The sequence below is a fragment of the Oncorhynchus nerka genome, linkage group LG4, assembly GCF_034236695.1.
Source record: "Oncorhynchus nerka isolate Pitt River linkage group LG4, Oner_Uvic_2.0, whole genome shotgun sequence".
NCBI lineage: Eukaryota > Metazoa > Chordata > Actinopteri > Salmoniformes > Salmonidae > Oncorhynchus > Oncorhynchus nerka.
The window spans coordinates 61,037,368-61,049,287 of record NC_088399.1 but is presented as its reverse complement, the minus strand read 5'-3'; the positions used below and the strand labels follow the sequence as shown (position 1 = coordinate 61,049,287).

The window sequence follows — 11,920 nt, the reverse complement described above, 5'->3', positions numbered from 1 at the left end:
TCCAGGCTGAGTAAGGGTTATTTGACCAAGAAGGAGTGTGATGGAGTGCTGCATCAGATTACCTAGCCTCCACAATCATCCGACCTCAACTCAATTGAGATGGTTTGGGATGAGTTGGACTGCGGAGTGAAGGACAAGCAGCCAACAAGTGCTCAGCATGTGTGGGAACTCCTTCAAGACTGTTGGAAAAGCATTCCAGGTGAAGCTGGTTGAGAGAATGCCAAGAATGTGCAAAGCTGTCATCAAGGCAAAGGATGGCTACTTTGAAGAATATCAAATATCAAATATATTTTGATTTGTTTAACACTTATTTGGTTACTACATGATTCCTTGTGTGTTATTTCATAGTTTTTCTACAATGTAGAAAATAGTAAAAATAAAGAAAAACCCTGGAATGAGTAGCTGTGTCCAAACTTTTGACTGGTACTGTTTATGGTACTGTAGTTAAGGTAAACAAATGTCTTTCCATGTCTCCATGCATGTTGCTTTTTCTACCACTAGATGGCATTCTGACTGCAGTGTGGCACTTCGGGTCATGGTAAATATCTGAATTATACATGGGTTACTTATTGAAGTTATTTTGACACTGATATATTAGTGTAACAATTGTTTTTTTGTCAGATGAGATTCACAATCCATAAAACTGAAAGAATTTAGTTTTGACTTATTTTCTCCGAAATGTCAAGTTACCGTTAGCTGAATTTAACTTTCTTAATTTCTTTCTTACAAAAAGAGAATGTCACTGCATGACGATGATGTTTAATTTCCGATAAATGTAATTGATCAAAAAAAGCAGGGTCTCCAAATACCGGACAAAAGTTTTCAAATGATACAGTAGCAAGAAAGACACCAGTTGAGTGTACATTTCTAATAATTCATTTTGAATGGCTATATCTACGAAAATACTTCATGAGAAAAATTATTTGCCTGTAATTAATTCAAATCTGGTCACTATACAGTTTGCTTAAAATGTCATGGTCATACCTAATGGCATAATTGCACATTGCCGTACAACTTCATGGATTCGACTTGGTAAATCTGATTGTGTAAATATAATCTATACACGTTTCCTTTTGGCATGAAACTCTCACCTTCTCTCAGCCCCAATTTAGCAGCCCTATTGACTCCCCTCACCTCCCGCCCTTACACCCCTCCCCAAACTTCCGTCTGTTGTCTATGTGACTCATACAAAACTAGTGCTTCGCTACTCCAACTAACTCACTCTTCAGTCTACCTTCAGCTCGTCTCTATCCATCCTCCTGGTATCCACTATAACCTCCTGCTCAATCCTAACTCTAATCTCTGCAACCCAGCCGCCCTTTACCACAACGTCATCATGCTTTGGAAATCGCGAACGAAGACTGAGCCCTACTGTCTTCAGGTAACATTATTTGGCTATGCTTGAAGTTAAAAATGGTTAGTTATAAAATTTAGTTATAAAATGGTAAACGAATTTGGAAAATTGTTTTCTCTCGTGCTTTTACCTGGTAGGGCTGCTTGCAATGAATATACACTTTTGTTTAAATAGTATGTGTAAAGTGTCAAGAACTCGTGTTTAGAACTCGTTTGATGCTATAATGAGTTTGAGGACCGATTTAGCAAATGGTAAGTTTTCCAATTTGGGTGCATGAAATGCTATAAATAACATTCACTCATTGTAAAAGACAGCACTCTTAAATTATTCAAAATTCTGTAAATATATTTCAAGAACACTTTAAAAGTTGTTTTGAATTATCTGTATCATCTAACAAAAAGTTGAACCAGATGGATTGCGTGCGTAATGGTTTGATTACGAGGCAGTTAAAAAAGAAGGCTGGATATTGATTCATAGCCTAGCAAGTAGGATATTTGATGCATATTGCGTGCCAAAATTATTTTTAGATTGTCTGGGGACAAGATCTCTCATTTTTGGCGTTTAAAACAGGAGGCAAATAAAATGGGGGATGTTTGGCTAGTTTAATAACTACATTTTAACAACCGTCTAATCTAAAAAGAAAGGAAAGGTAGGTAAATATATATTTTTAAACATAAATGTGGGAGAATGAATGGATGTCTGAATGAATATCTCTTTAAGAGAACTGGACCCCCCCCCCACCCCTCCCTTCATTCTGTTGAGCGCGTTCAGAATCCTATAAGTAGCGCGCATGGGGAAAATTTAGGACACTTTCTGACATCGTGTCGCAGAAGCATCCTTAAACCGCACGTGCTTGAGGGTTGACACGTTGAGACATTTCTAAAAGAAAGAAAAAAAGAAGCTTGAGCTACTTCCTGCATGGATCTTGTAGACAGATGAAAGTAGCTTGGATTATAACTATTTGGTGACGTAGCTAAGACATTGACGGCATCCATATCCTAGACTGTGAATTTTTGGTAACCAGAAGAGATGTTAGTCCACACATATTCGGCTATGGTGAGTCCCTGTACATTCAATACTACGCGCTAGTCTGCAGCCCAGATTAGGTCCTGTATGGTCTTGTCATCTTCAATTTCTACAACTTTGTCTTGATTTGAGTGGGCACAGATACGTGACGTTAACTTCGCACTAGCGGCGCCGCTACTGTCATTGTCAGCTGTCTGGATAGATCCGCTGTATGCGGAATGTCAGATGGAGGGAGAATCGGACCGCATCAAAGGGTGTCCGTAGAAATATGAATTTAAAGAGGGCCAACTAAACGAGGATGACACTTTGAGAGAAAAGTCCCATTGCGTTTTGCTGTGGTGAGCATAATGAAAGTTGAAACGGCTAAACATGTGAAGTGTACAAGGCATACAGATGGTAGCCTGTATTAGTCTAGTTGCTATCAGTTATATGTTGACATTTAGAATTGTATACATATTTTAAATGACCTTTTGCTTTTAAGTCCCCCCTTTGCTCGTTTCTAAAAATGGACAATGTTCCAACAACAAAATTGATCCGAGTGACCCAGCTTTAGAAAAATCGATTTTTTTTTAAAACCAGGAAGTGCATGCATGTGGAGAGGAATGTAGGCTACATGACAATTGGAGAATATTGCAAAATGACTGCATTGATAATGGTATGTTATTACACTATTACATGATGACTCCCAAATTCATTCAGACAAAATGGCTAAAGAAGTTATGTTTAGGTTATATCGCTTTATATTTCACTTGGAAATATTTGCAATATTTTGTAAATATTTCACAGGCTCTTGTAGTCATAAATGTGTGCACATATTTTATCATATTGAGTGTTGTATTTCCTGGGGCAACATAATGCTGTAGCGCATTAGATACCTGTCCTTTGTTCTGTTGGGGTTCTCAGTGGCCATGACCTTTTTGACACTTCCAGGCAGCGATGCCAGGGGAACCTGCTGTCTGTCTGCATGCAAATCAAACCCTCCGTTTGACTTATTTGGACATTTTAGAATTAAATAGTTGAATATTAGGATACACTGTATTGTTTTGTGGTCAAGATGTTAGACTAAGTTTTGTGCAGTTTTATATAGGCTATCGAACTGATTTAAATTGTATATCTAACGTCCTTTTCTTTTTGTGTTATATTTCAATTTCATTGCAGTTCAGTTAATCACCTAACATAATAATAACGAATTATAATGTGCTTATGATAAAGTTTAAGATACTATTTATAGTTTTGCAAAGATAATTTGAATCGAAAAAAATAAATATATAAACTTGAATTATTTGGTGCATTTAATCGACGCATTTGTATGTAATATATAACATGTGTGGATTTACAAGCCTAACCAACTTTTTAATTTACGCACAGGACCGCGCAGACGGACTGACCGGCTCCTCGCCGAGTGGGCGACTGTCCCAACTCTCCTCGCTGAACCAGGCAGCTTACTCCTCGGCTCCCCCGCTTTGCCACACACCGGCCTCTGATTTCCAACCTCCGTACTTCCCCCCTCCATACCCACAGTCTTCGCTCTCATACTCCCAGAGCCAGGACTCTGCATACTCTCACTTATCGGACCCCTACAACTCCATCAACTCCATCCATCAGCATCAGCAAGCGGCATGGCACTCGCAGAGATCGCGGTCGGACGAGGGGGCGCTATTGTCACAGTCACACCGGGCTTTAAGCCTCGATCCCCGTCGGGAGTACCCCGGTGTACCCCGGCTTCTCCACGGACTCGGGGAGGGTGCCGCAGCTCTAGGAGACGGTCCTCTTGGAATGCATATTGGACATCACGGACTGGAGGACATGCAGGTGGGTTTATTTGTGCGTGGACCTTTTTATTATTCCTTCTCTCATTCACAAACACTATTGGTCGTGCGTAAAAGTCACCTTCCAGCGAAAAGCCTAAACCATGCACCCATTATGTAGATAATTGCTGCATTAGTTTACTATTTTTTTTAAATGGAATAATCTATAACAACGATTCTAACAATTGTGTGTATGGCAAGGATTCTTTCTGTCACTTTTCTTTTGTTACTGTGATAGTCATTTCTTTTTGTGCGTATTTTACGCAATCGTTTTTTCTTCCAAAGGGCCCACCCTACCAAAATACCTAATTGTAAATGCAATTCATATTGTAATATTTACCAACATTTGGACTAGTAGTTGTCTCGAAGTGGTCACCTGTCAAATTGAAATGACCTTGCTCTTCGCCCTGATCTTATTGTAAAGAGTATACGCACCGTTTTAACACTTTATTTAGAGACCGTGGACATCTTTCCCTTGTAAATAGGCTGGGAACGTGATGATTGCGTTGATGGATACATGTAGGCCTAGTCATGTTAAATGGAATTGGTCCACTAATTGCAGGGCCTCGCTTGTCTCGTTAGCTTAAAAATTATATTAATTAAACCTAATCCCCAAAGTGTTGTTAAGGTAAATATAACGAGCAGAGATCAAACAATTACATCTGATAGCAACTAACAATTACATTATTAGACCTTGAATACATATAGTGATATGTTTAACTATATTAGCCTACTTTGTGGACGCAATTCTCAAATAGATGATTTGGATAAGCCATTTCTTTCAGGTAAATTTAAATAGACATGGATATCGGAAATATCAACAAAACAATATCAACAAATGAATAGGCTGATTTATACAATTGTCTTACATACACCTACTTTATTTCTAATTTCAATAGCCTATTGACAATGTATTAATTGCAGCGAAAACACTAACATAATTTATGTTAATCTCCTGAAGAAAAAAAAAATCTGAAATATCCTCGAAATGCATAATAGTAATAATATTAAATATAATATTAGGAATGTTGTAATTCTTTCCTAACTAAATAGTTGTTTTGTTATTTGTTTGGCAAAATTCAAGGGTGACTTAAGCCTATGGGCTATCCACAAACACATGAAGCAAGCCAACGTTTCGTTGATGGCTTTAGCCGACATCCATTGAAGTCATAGGGAGAAGTGTTCAACATACTATGGTATGCATTTTCAATTTAGCAAAAATAATTAGTTTCAACGTTGCTATGGATTTATTGAGTAGTCAACCACACACAAGCAGCTGCAGATTCAGACGCATTTGTTCAAAGAATCCTGCATCTCTGACACAATTCGGCGCAACAAATTGATTCCCGTGGTCATTAATACAAAGAAACACTTACTCAAAGCAGGCAGGCATGGAGTCATCCAGGGCATGTTTGTGTTAAACGCCCTCTTTTGACACACCCTTTATTAGATTAATGCATCCAATTCGCACGTTTGAGCCCCTTGTAAAACATACTTCTCATGACACATGTAGAATTTCAGTAAAAGTACATTAAACGACGAATGTCATAGAAAGACCCCAGAAATGGCCAACACTTCAAATTTTAACATGTGGAAATGTTTGTTGAATTTGTTATAGGTGATTATTTTGTTTACTTTATTTTGGAGTTCAATGATATAAACACAAAAAGTAATGTCAGGCCCCTGATGTCTGAGTGTATTAGTATAAAACAAGCAACTTTTTTGTGTGTCTTTGCTGAATAGACAAGTAGGCAGCCTAATCCTCCCATATACAAATATGTAGTCTTAAGATAGATCACTATATAAAGATTTAGAGGGACTTGAAAATTGGTCTCTTGAGATGACATTTTTCACAATTTCCGATGCGCATTGAATTCACATTGAAAATTCGTTTTTTTTTTTTCATTTACAACTTAAACATATCAAAAATACACACAACATAAAATGTGCAAAAGACATAGACTTACCAAAGTGATTGATTCTCATGCCAATAGCCCTCTCTTAAGATCCCCCCTCAGCTCACAAACACAAAACATGTCAGTTCTATGTCCAGGTTTTCATAGAGTAAAGACAATATTAAGCAGGGCCAATCTTTGTCTTCTTTTCTGTTACCTGACCACACAACATTGTATATTTGCACTGCCAGTTTCAACAAATAGTGCAATTAACCTCTTTTTTTAACATCTTGGACCACCACTCCACTCTGTTCATAGAGCTCACATACACTGTAAATGTATTCACTTGGCCTTCGATAAAAGTGCCTGCTAAGTGGAATATACATTATTATTGGCCCTACAATAACCACCTCAACATAGAATTAATGCCGGCTTCTCAATAAACTGCACTAACGAAGCGCGAGACTGTAGCAAAACTGCCGATCAACTGTTATAATTTTCATACACTGTGATAAGAGCTAAATTATAGATTGCACTTGGCCCCAGACTGGTTTAAGATTGGCTGGTGAGGGTAGTGAATAAATGATCCTGACTGCTCACTGTATCTACCCAACACAGGGAATGGAGGAGGGATCAGCCTTGGGCATCCTGGACCACTCCGTCATTAAGAAAGGTAAGGGATGGCAGAACTCTGTGTGTGTGTGTGTTTGTGGGCAGCCTTCCCTATAAACACCAACCACCCCTCCAGCCCACACACACACACACACACACACACACACACACACACACACACACTATAAATAATTCTGTTTTGCTATTTCATTTGAAGTCCTCTAATACTCGGCTGCAGACTTCACCCTGAAGGCAGTCATTCTTAATGAACTGTTCATGGTCATATGAGAGAGAGAGAGGGGGATTAGAGCAAGGAGGAGAGAAGAGAAGTGGGGCAAAGAAAAAGGGAGGGGAAAGAAGTGATAAAAGAGGAGTTCTGGGGAAATTCACAGGCGTATGATCACTCTAATATTACCAACACTTTAGAACTAGGATTTTTCACAAGACACAGGGGCACGATTAACCATTTCAAGTTGAATTCCAAATCAGCTTGAGTGACTACACTGGAGACATGGCGTCTATGCATGAACAACGCTTAACATGTTGCAACCAACACTCATTTTCGTGAGAAATGACTATCGTTCCAGTGATTCGCCGAGGTTGACTATGTATCAATTACAGCGCGTACTCATGGCCACAGATTTAAGAGCATAAGAACAAACTCAAAGCCCACACGAATAAGCTGCTCTGGGGATCTGAGGAGAGAGAGGGAGAAAGAGAGAGAAGAGAAACAGAGAGAGAGAGAGAGAGAGAGAGAGGGCTTAGAGACCTCTTCGCTGCTCCGCGGCCGGTCCTGGCTGGCTCTGAATGGGGGATCGAGAGAGCTCCCTTCTGTCCGGGAATCTGTGCCGCACAGTGGGGCGTCGCAAAGAGATGCACACCGCCCACGGAGAGAGAATTGAGAGACGGCATCACATCGGCAGCACTAGCACAGTTGGCAGTAGGCACAGAGATAATAACTCTGCAACAGCATAGCTAGTCACTGGGAGGATGCACTGAGCCAAAGGGATAAGGGTAGTAGGGAGCTGGGTATAGATTATATATGAGAGAGAGGGAGAGAGAGAGAGAGAGAGAGAGAGAGAGAGAGAGAGAGAGAGAAATTTGCAGACACACAGGGGCAAGAGAGGATACAAGGATACAGTTTCTAAACCATAGAAACACATTAATTCACACTCGTACATAACACACACAGACACAGACACAGACACATGCTCTCAGAGGGAAAGGGCTCATTCAATGCTCTCAATTCATCAGCCTTTAGATCCAAGCCCACAGTCCTGGCATGGGATGATGTGTGATTAGTGGGCTCCACCAGCTAATCTCATGAAAACAAATTAAAGGTTTAAAAGATGATGTAACAAAGATGTTTGAGCACAAATTAAAAAGCTAAGGGGACTAATTTTTTTAATGTCAACACAAATCATTATTAGGAACTGAATGGCAGTTTAAATCGTAATCATTTTCAGAATACTCCTCTCAAGTAACGGCAGATATTACCACAAAGCTTCGATTTTGATGGTTCAAATGCTTTCTTAGCCACGGCAATTCTATAATTTGCGTTCATATGATAGTGTTGCCTGCCCCATTTTCTCCCAGATTTTAAACCTGTAAAGTGGCAATTGAAGTTCTAGCAACACTCAGTACTTGAGAATGAAGGTCTTCAAGCTTAGCAGTCAGAGAAAAGTGACTGTGAAAGTAGTGAATAAGTTTTATATGAGATGTGTTACTTAAAGAAACATGGCACCCAGCTGCTGTGACCCCAACAACAACAATAGTGGTACCAGAATTAGAGCTGTAAATGTGCCACTGAATTTATTATCCATGTGATAAACACATTACTTTCATTAGAACATCAAGGATGACCATTTTTGAAGTATATCAGAAAGGATTGTGGAAATATGATTTTTATTCAACTTTACTCTTTTTTTCTCCCTATATCATCTCTCCTCCTCTTCCTATCTTGCCATTTCTCTCACCCTCCCTCCCTCCCTCCCTCCCTCCCTCCCTCCCTCCCTCCCTCCCTCCCTCCCTCCCTCCCTCGCTCTCTCCCTCGCTCTCTCCCTCTCTCTCTCTCTCTCTCTCTGTCTCTCTCTCTCTCTCTCTCTCTCTCTCCCTCTCTCTCTCCCTCTCTGTCTCTCTCTCTCTCTCCACAGTTCCCATCCCCTCCAAGTTGAACGGCTCCTCCCTGTCGGCTCTCCACCTCAGTAAGGATGGTCTAGGGATTGGTTCCGTGTCCAACCCAGGGGAGGTGTTCTGCTCCGTCCCCGGCCGCCTCTCCCTCCTCAGCTCCACCTCCAAGTACAAGGTCACCGTGGGGGAGGTGCAGCGACGTCTGGCCCCGCCTGAGTGCCTGAACGCTTCCCTGTTGGGCGGAGTCCTCCGCAGGTGAGAGGGGTGGGGTTTGGAGTTAGGGGTGGGGAAAGCGAAACAGTGGACAGGCTTCACACATGATAATAAATCAAATAAGGAAAGTCTGAACAATAGATATATTCATGTATTCTGAACCATAGAATACATTATTTGTCACCCCTGATTGCTTAATGTATCCAGTGAGAAAAGTCCCACTCCTCCACAGAGATTGTAATAATGCATACATTATACAAAACATTTTAAATTCCTCTATTAATTTTTAATGCATCTTTTTTTTAATGAAGCGCTTTTCCTGTTCGTTGTTCATACGTTAGATTGCAGTGGTTCATATTTCAAATCATTGCCTACTATGAAATTCTTCAGCACCATATCTAACTGTAGAAAAAGGGGTAAAAAGCAAGGGAATCACAGAAATACTCTTTATCGTGTCCTAAAACCTCTTATTATTTCTAAGACGTCTTCTATATTTAAGATGTCTTGAGGTGTCTTTAAGATGCGTCCATAGACATGTCAGCCAGACGTCTTTATTGACAGGCCTTAAGATGTCTCAGGACATGATGATGGCTGGGTATGAAATGAAACCCTCAAGTGGCAGCAGCACTAGACTATGGCCAAGGGGACACTCAGTGAGCAGCCAGGGACTAGGCTCCGTGGTTTGTTACGTGGCCACACAGACAGGTCTTAAGCTGCTCTCTCTGTCTCCTGTCTCCTCCCTCCAGGGCAAAGTCAAAGAATGGCGGGCGCTGTCTGAGAGAGCGTCTGGAAAAGATCGGGCTTAATCTCCCCGCCGGGCGACGCAAGGCCGCCAACGTCACCCTCCTGACGGCTCTAGTGGAGGGTAAGGGGCCCACGGTGACTTGTAGACGTACTGACAGACACGCACACACAGATTTAAAGAACAAATCTAAGTAGAGGACATAATTCCCAGTTATCGCTGAGTAAAAATCTCTAGTAAAATCTACTGCCACTGTAATTCACTTTTCAACAAAAATGTATTTGCACAATTAAATTGACTGTAAATTGGTAATAAAGTAATAACAACATATGTCCCTTCAGTAACATCAACCGATGGCGAATCCACACAAAGAGCTATGTTTTGCCTTATTTCCTGCCAACCTTCCAAATTGACATCCGATCATTCTTTTCTATCTCTTCCAGGTGAGGCAGTCCACCTGGCCCGTGACTTTGGGTATGTGTGCGAGACGGAGTTCCCTGCCAGAGCGACAGCAGAGTATCTGTGTAGGCAGAGTGACCCCGAGCAGCTTCCCACACGACGCAGTATGCTGCTGGCCACCAAGTGAGTGTCTCATAATCCCTGTCTGGGCCTAGTATACTCTTACAGTAGATAGTCTCACTAATACTGAACAATCTCCAGTATCGCATATACAAACAGATATACATAGTGTGCATTGAGTGAAGGGTAGACACCAACTAAAAAAGATTTTCAGCTCAACTTAAGCAGACAAAGCTATTTAGGAAATGTGTACAGTTTTAATGACCGTGATTATCGTCCCATTACATTGTTACATGTTGACCTGAAAATGTTGACGGGTATAATGAAGAACATTTTATTCAAAACTTAACGTTAGCATTGAAGAATTCTAACCCTTCTCCTACCTTTTTTTCCCTCAGGGATATCTGCAAGGAGTTTGTGGACCTGATGTCCCAGGACCGCTCTCCTCTGGGGGCGAGTCGTCCCAACCCCTGTCTGGAGCACGGGGTTCAGAGCAATCTCACCCACTTCAGCCTGCTCACCCACGGCTTCGGTACCCCCGCTATCTGCGCCGCCCTCTCCGCCTTCCAGAGCTACCTGGTGGAGGCCATCAAAATGCTGGACAAGGACCAGGGGGGTGGCAAGGGGCACCACGAGAAGGAGATGAAGCACCGCAAATAATTCAACGACGTCTTTGGAGGAGAATGGCGATTGGAGGTTGACGGACGGACTGAGTTCTCAATTCCATCTTCTCGTAGCCTCCTTTATGAAGACAATGACTGAGATTTTCTTTCTGAAATTCCTGCTCTGGCCCGATCCCTCACAGGGAAGGGCGTGGTGATGTTTGTGCTGTATATGTGTCGGCCACCTCACTCAAAGACGCATGGACTTTTTCTTCTGGGCTGCTGGTTTTCTAGGCAGTGTCCATTTCTAACTGCCAATGACATTTTCTGGATGAGTTCTGGTCTTCTGTCCCTGTCTGACTGTCAAGATGATACCCCAACCTGCTTTTCCCCCTCTACTTCCCAAAGAGATACAACTATTTATCTCTATGCTTACTTCCCTTCAAGGTCTGTTTGACTGTCTGGACTTGGACCCACTTTGAAAACATCTCGTCACAAGAGATGAGCCATATCCATTACAACCAACTTTCTCAGTTTTGCTTGTTCCTCATCTGGACATTGGATACTGTCCAACTCCACCCCATAGGATGGGAAGTTTGTGTACTACGATTCTATGTGGGTGCTGCTGGGTAATTGAGTTTTTGGGGGTGGGCATGGGGGCGTGGTGTCAGAGGCAGCTATGGTTGAAGGGGAGGGTAGGTGTGGGTAAATTAAGAAAAAAAATGAATCATTTTGTACTTACTGTGTATGTTTATTATTAATGTTATTACTGTTATAATTATTGTATTACGGCATAAATGTAATATATTATTAAAGAATAACTGATGCGGACTGTCTGGGTATCATGTTTTATCATTCACTGTCGATGGTGAAAGGATGCTTTTCCTACGGCAATATTTTTAATGTCAATTCAAGGTTTATTCTAATACGTTTATTTATTCAGGAGTTTAATACCTACAAGCCACGGGCCATAAAATAGATCTATCTTCAAAATATTAATGGTTAAAAAAAGTACAATT

At 41.2% G+C, this 11,920-nt stretch overlaps 1 protein-coding gene across 4 annotated transcripts; it reads left to right on the top strand.

Moving 5' to 3' along the window:
• The first annotated feature begins 1,240 nt into the window (after window positions 1-1,240).
• LOC115128992 (transcription factor AP-2-epsilon) lies at window positions 1,241-11,732 on the top strand. Of its 4 annotated transcripts, none has more exons than XM_029659127.2 (7): window positions 1,241-1,381; window positions 3,749-4,192; window positions 6,702-6,756; window positions 8,849-9,080; window positions 9,785-9,903; window positions 10,224-10,362; window positions 10,698-11,732. In XM_029659127.2, the coding sequence occupies exons 1-7, from the start codon at window positions 1,337-1,339 to the stop codon at window positions 10,957-10,959; spliced, it is 1,296 nt and encodes a 431-aa protein (XP_029514987.1). In that variant the 5' UTR covers window positions 1,241-1,336; the 3' UTR covers window positions 10,960-11,732. The 4 variants fall into 4 exon arrangements, with proteins under 4 accessions (XP_029514987.1, XP_029514986.1, XP_029514989.1 ...); XM_029659126.2 differs by having other exon boundaries at window positions 3,749-4,204; XM_029659129.2 differs by lacking the exon at window positions 1,241-1,381 and adding an exon at window positions 2,182-2,410.
• The last annotated feature ends 188 nt before the right edge of the window (window positions 11,733-11,920 follow it).

What these genes read in the sequence shown, in the direction of transcription:
- LOC115128992 (XM_029659126.2), top strand. Translation starts at nt 1,337, where the DNA reads ATGCTTTGGAAATCGCGAACGAAGACTGAGCCCTACTGTCTTCAG. An exon ending in ACATGCAGGTGGGTTTATTT is followed by an intron (nt 4,205 to 6,701) that starts GTGCGTGGACCT and finishes TACCCAACACAG; the next exon opens with GGAATGGAGGAGGGATCAGC. An exon ending in TTGGGCGGAGTCCTCCGCAG is followed by an intron (nt 9,081 to 9,784) that starts GTGAGAGGGGTG and finishes TCCTCCCTCCAG; the next exon opens with GGCAAAGTCAAAGAATGGCG.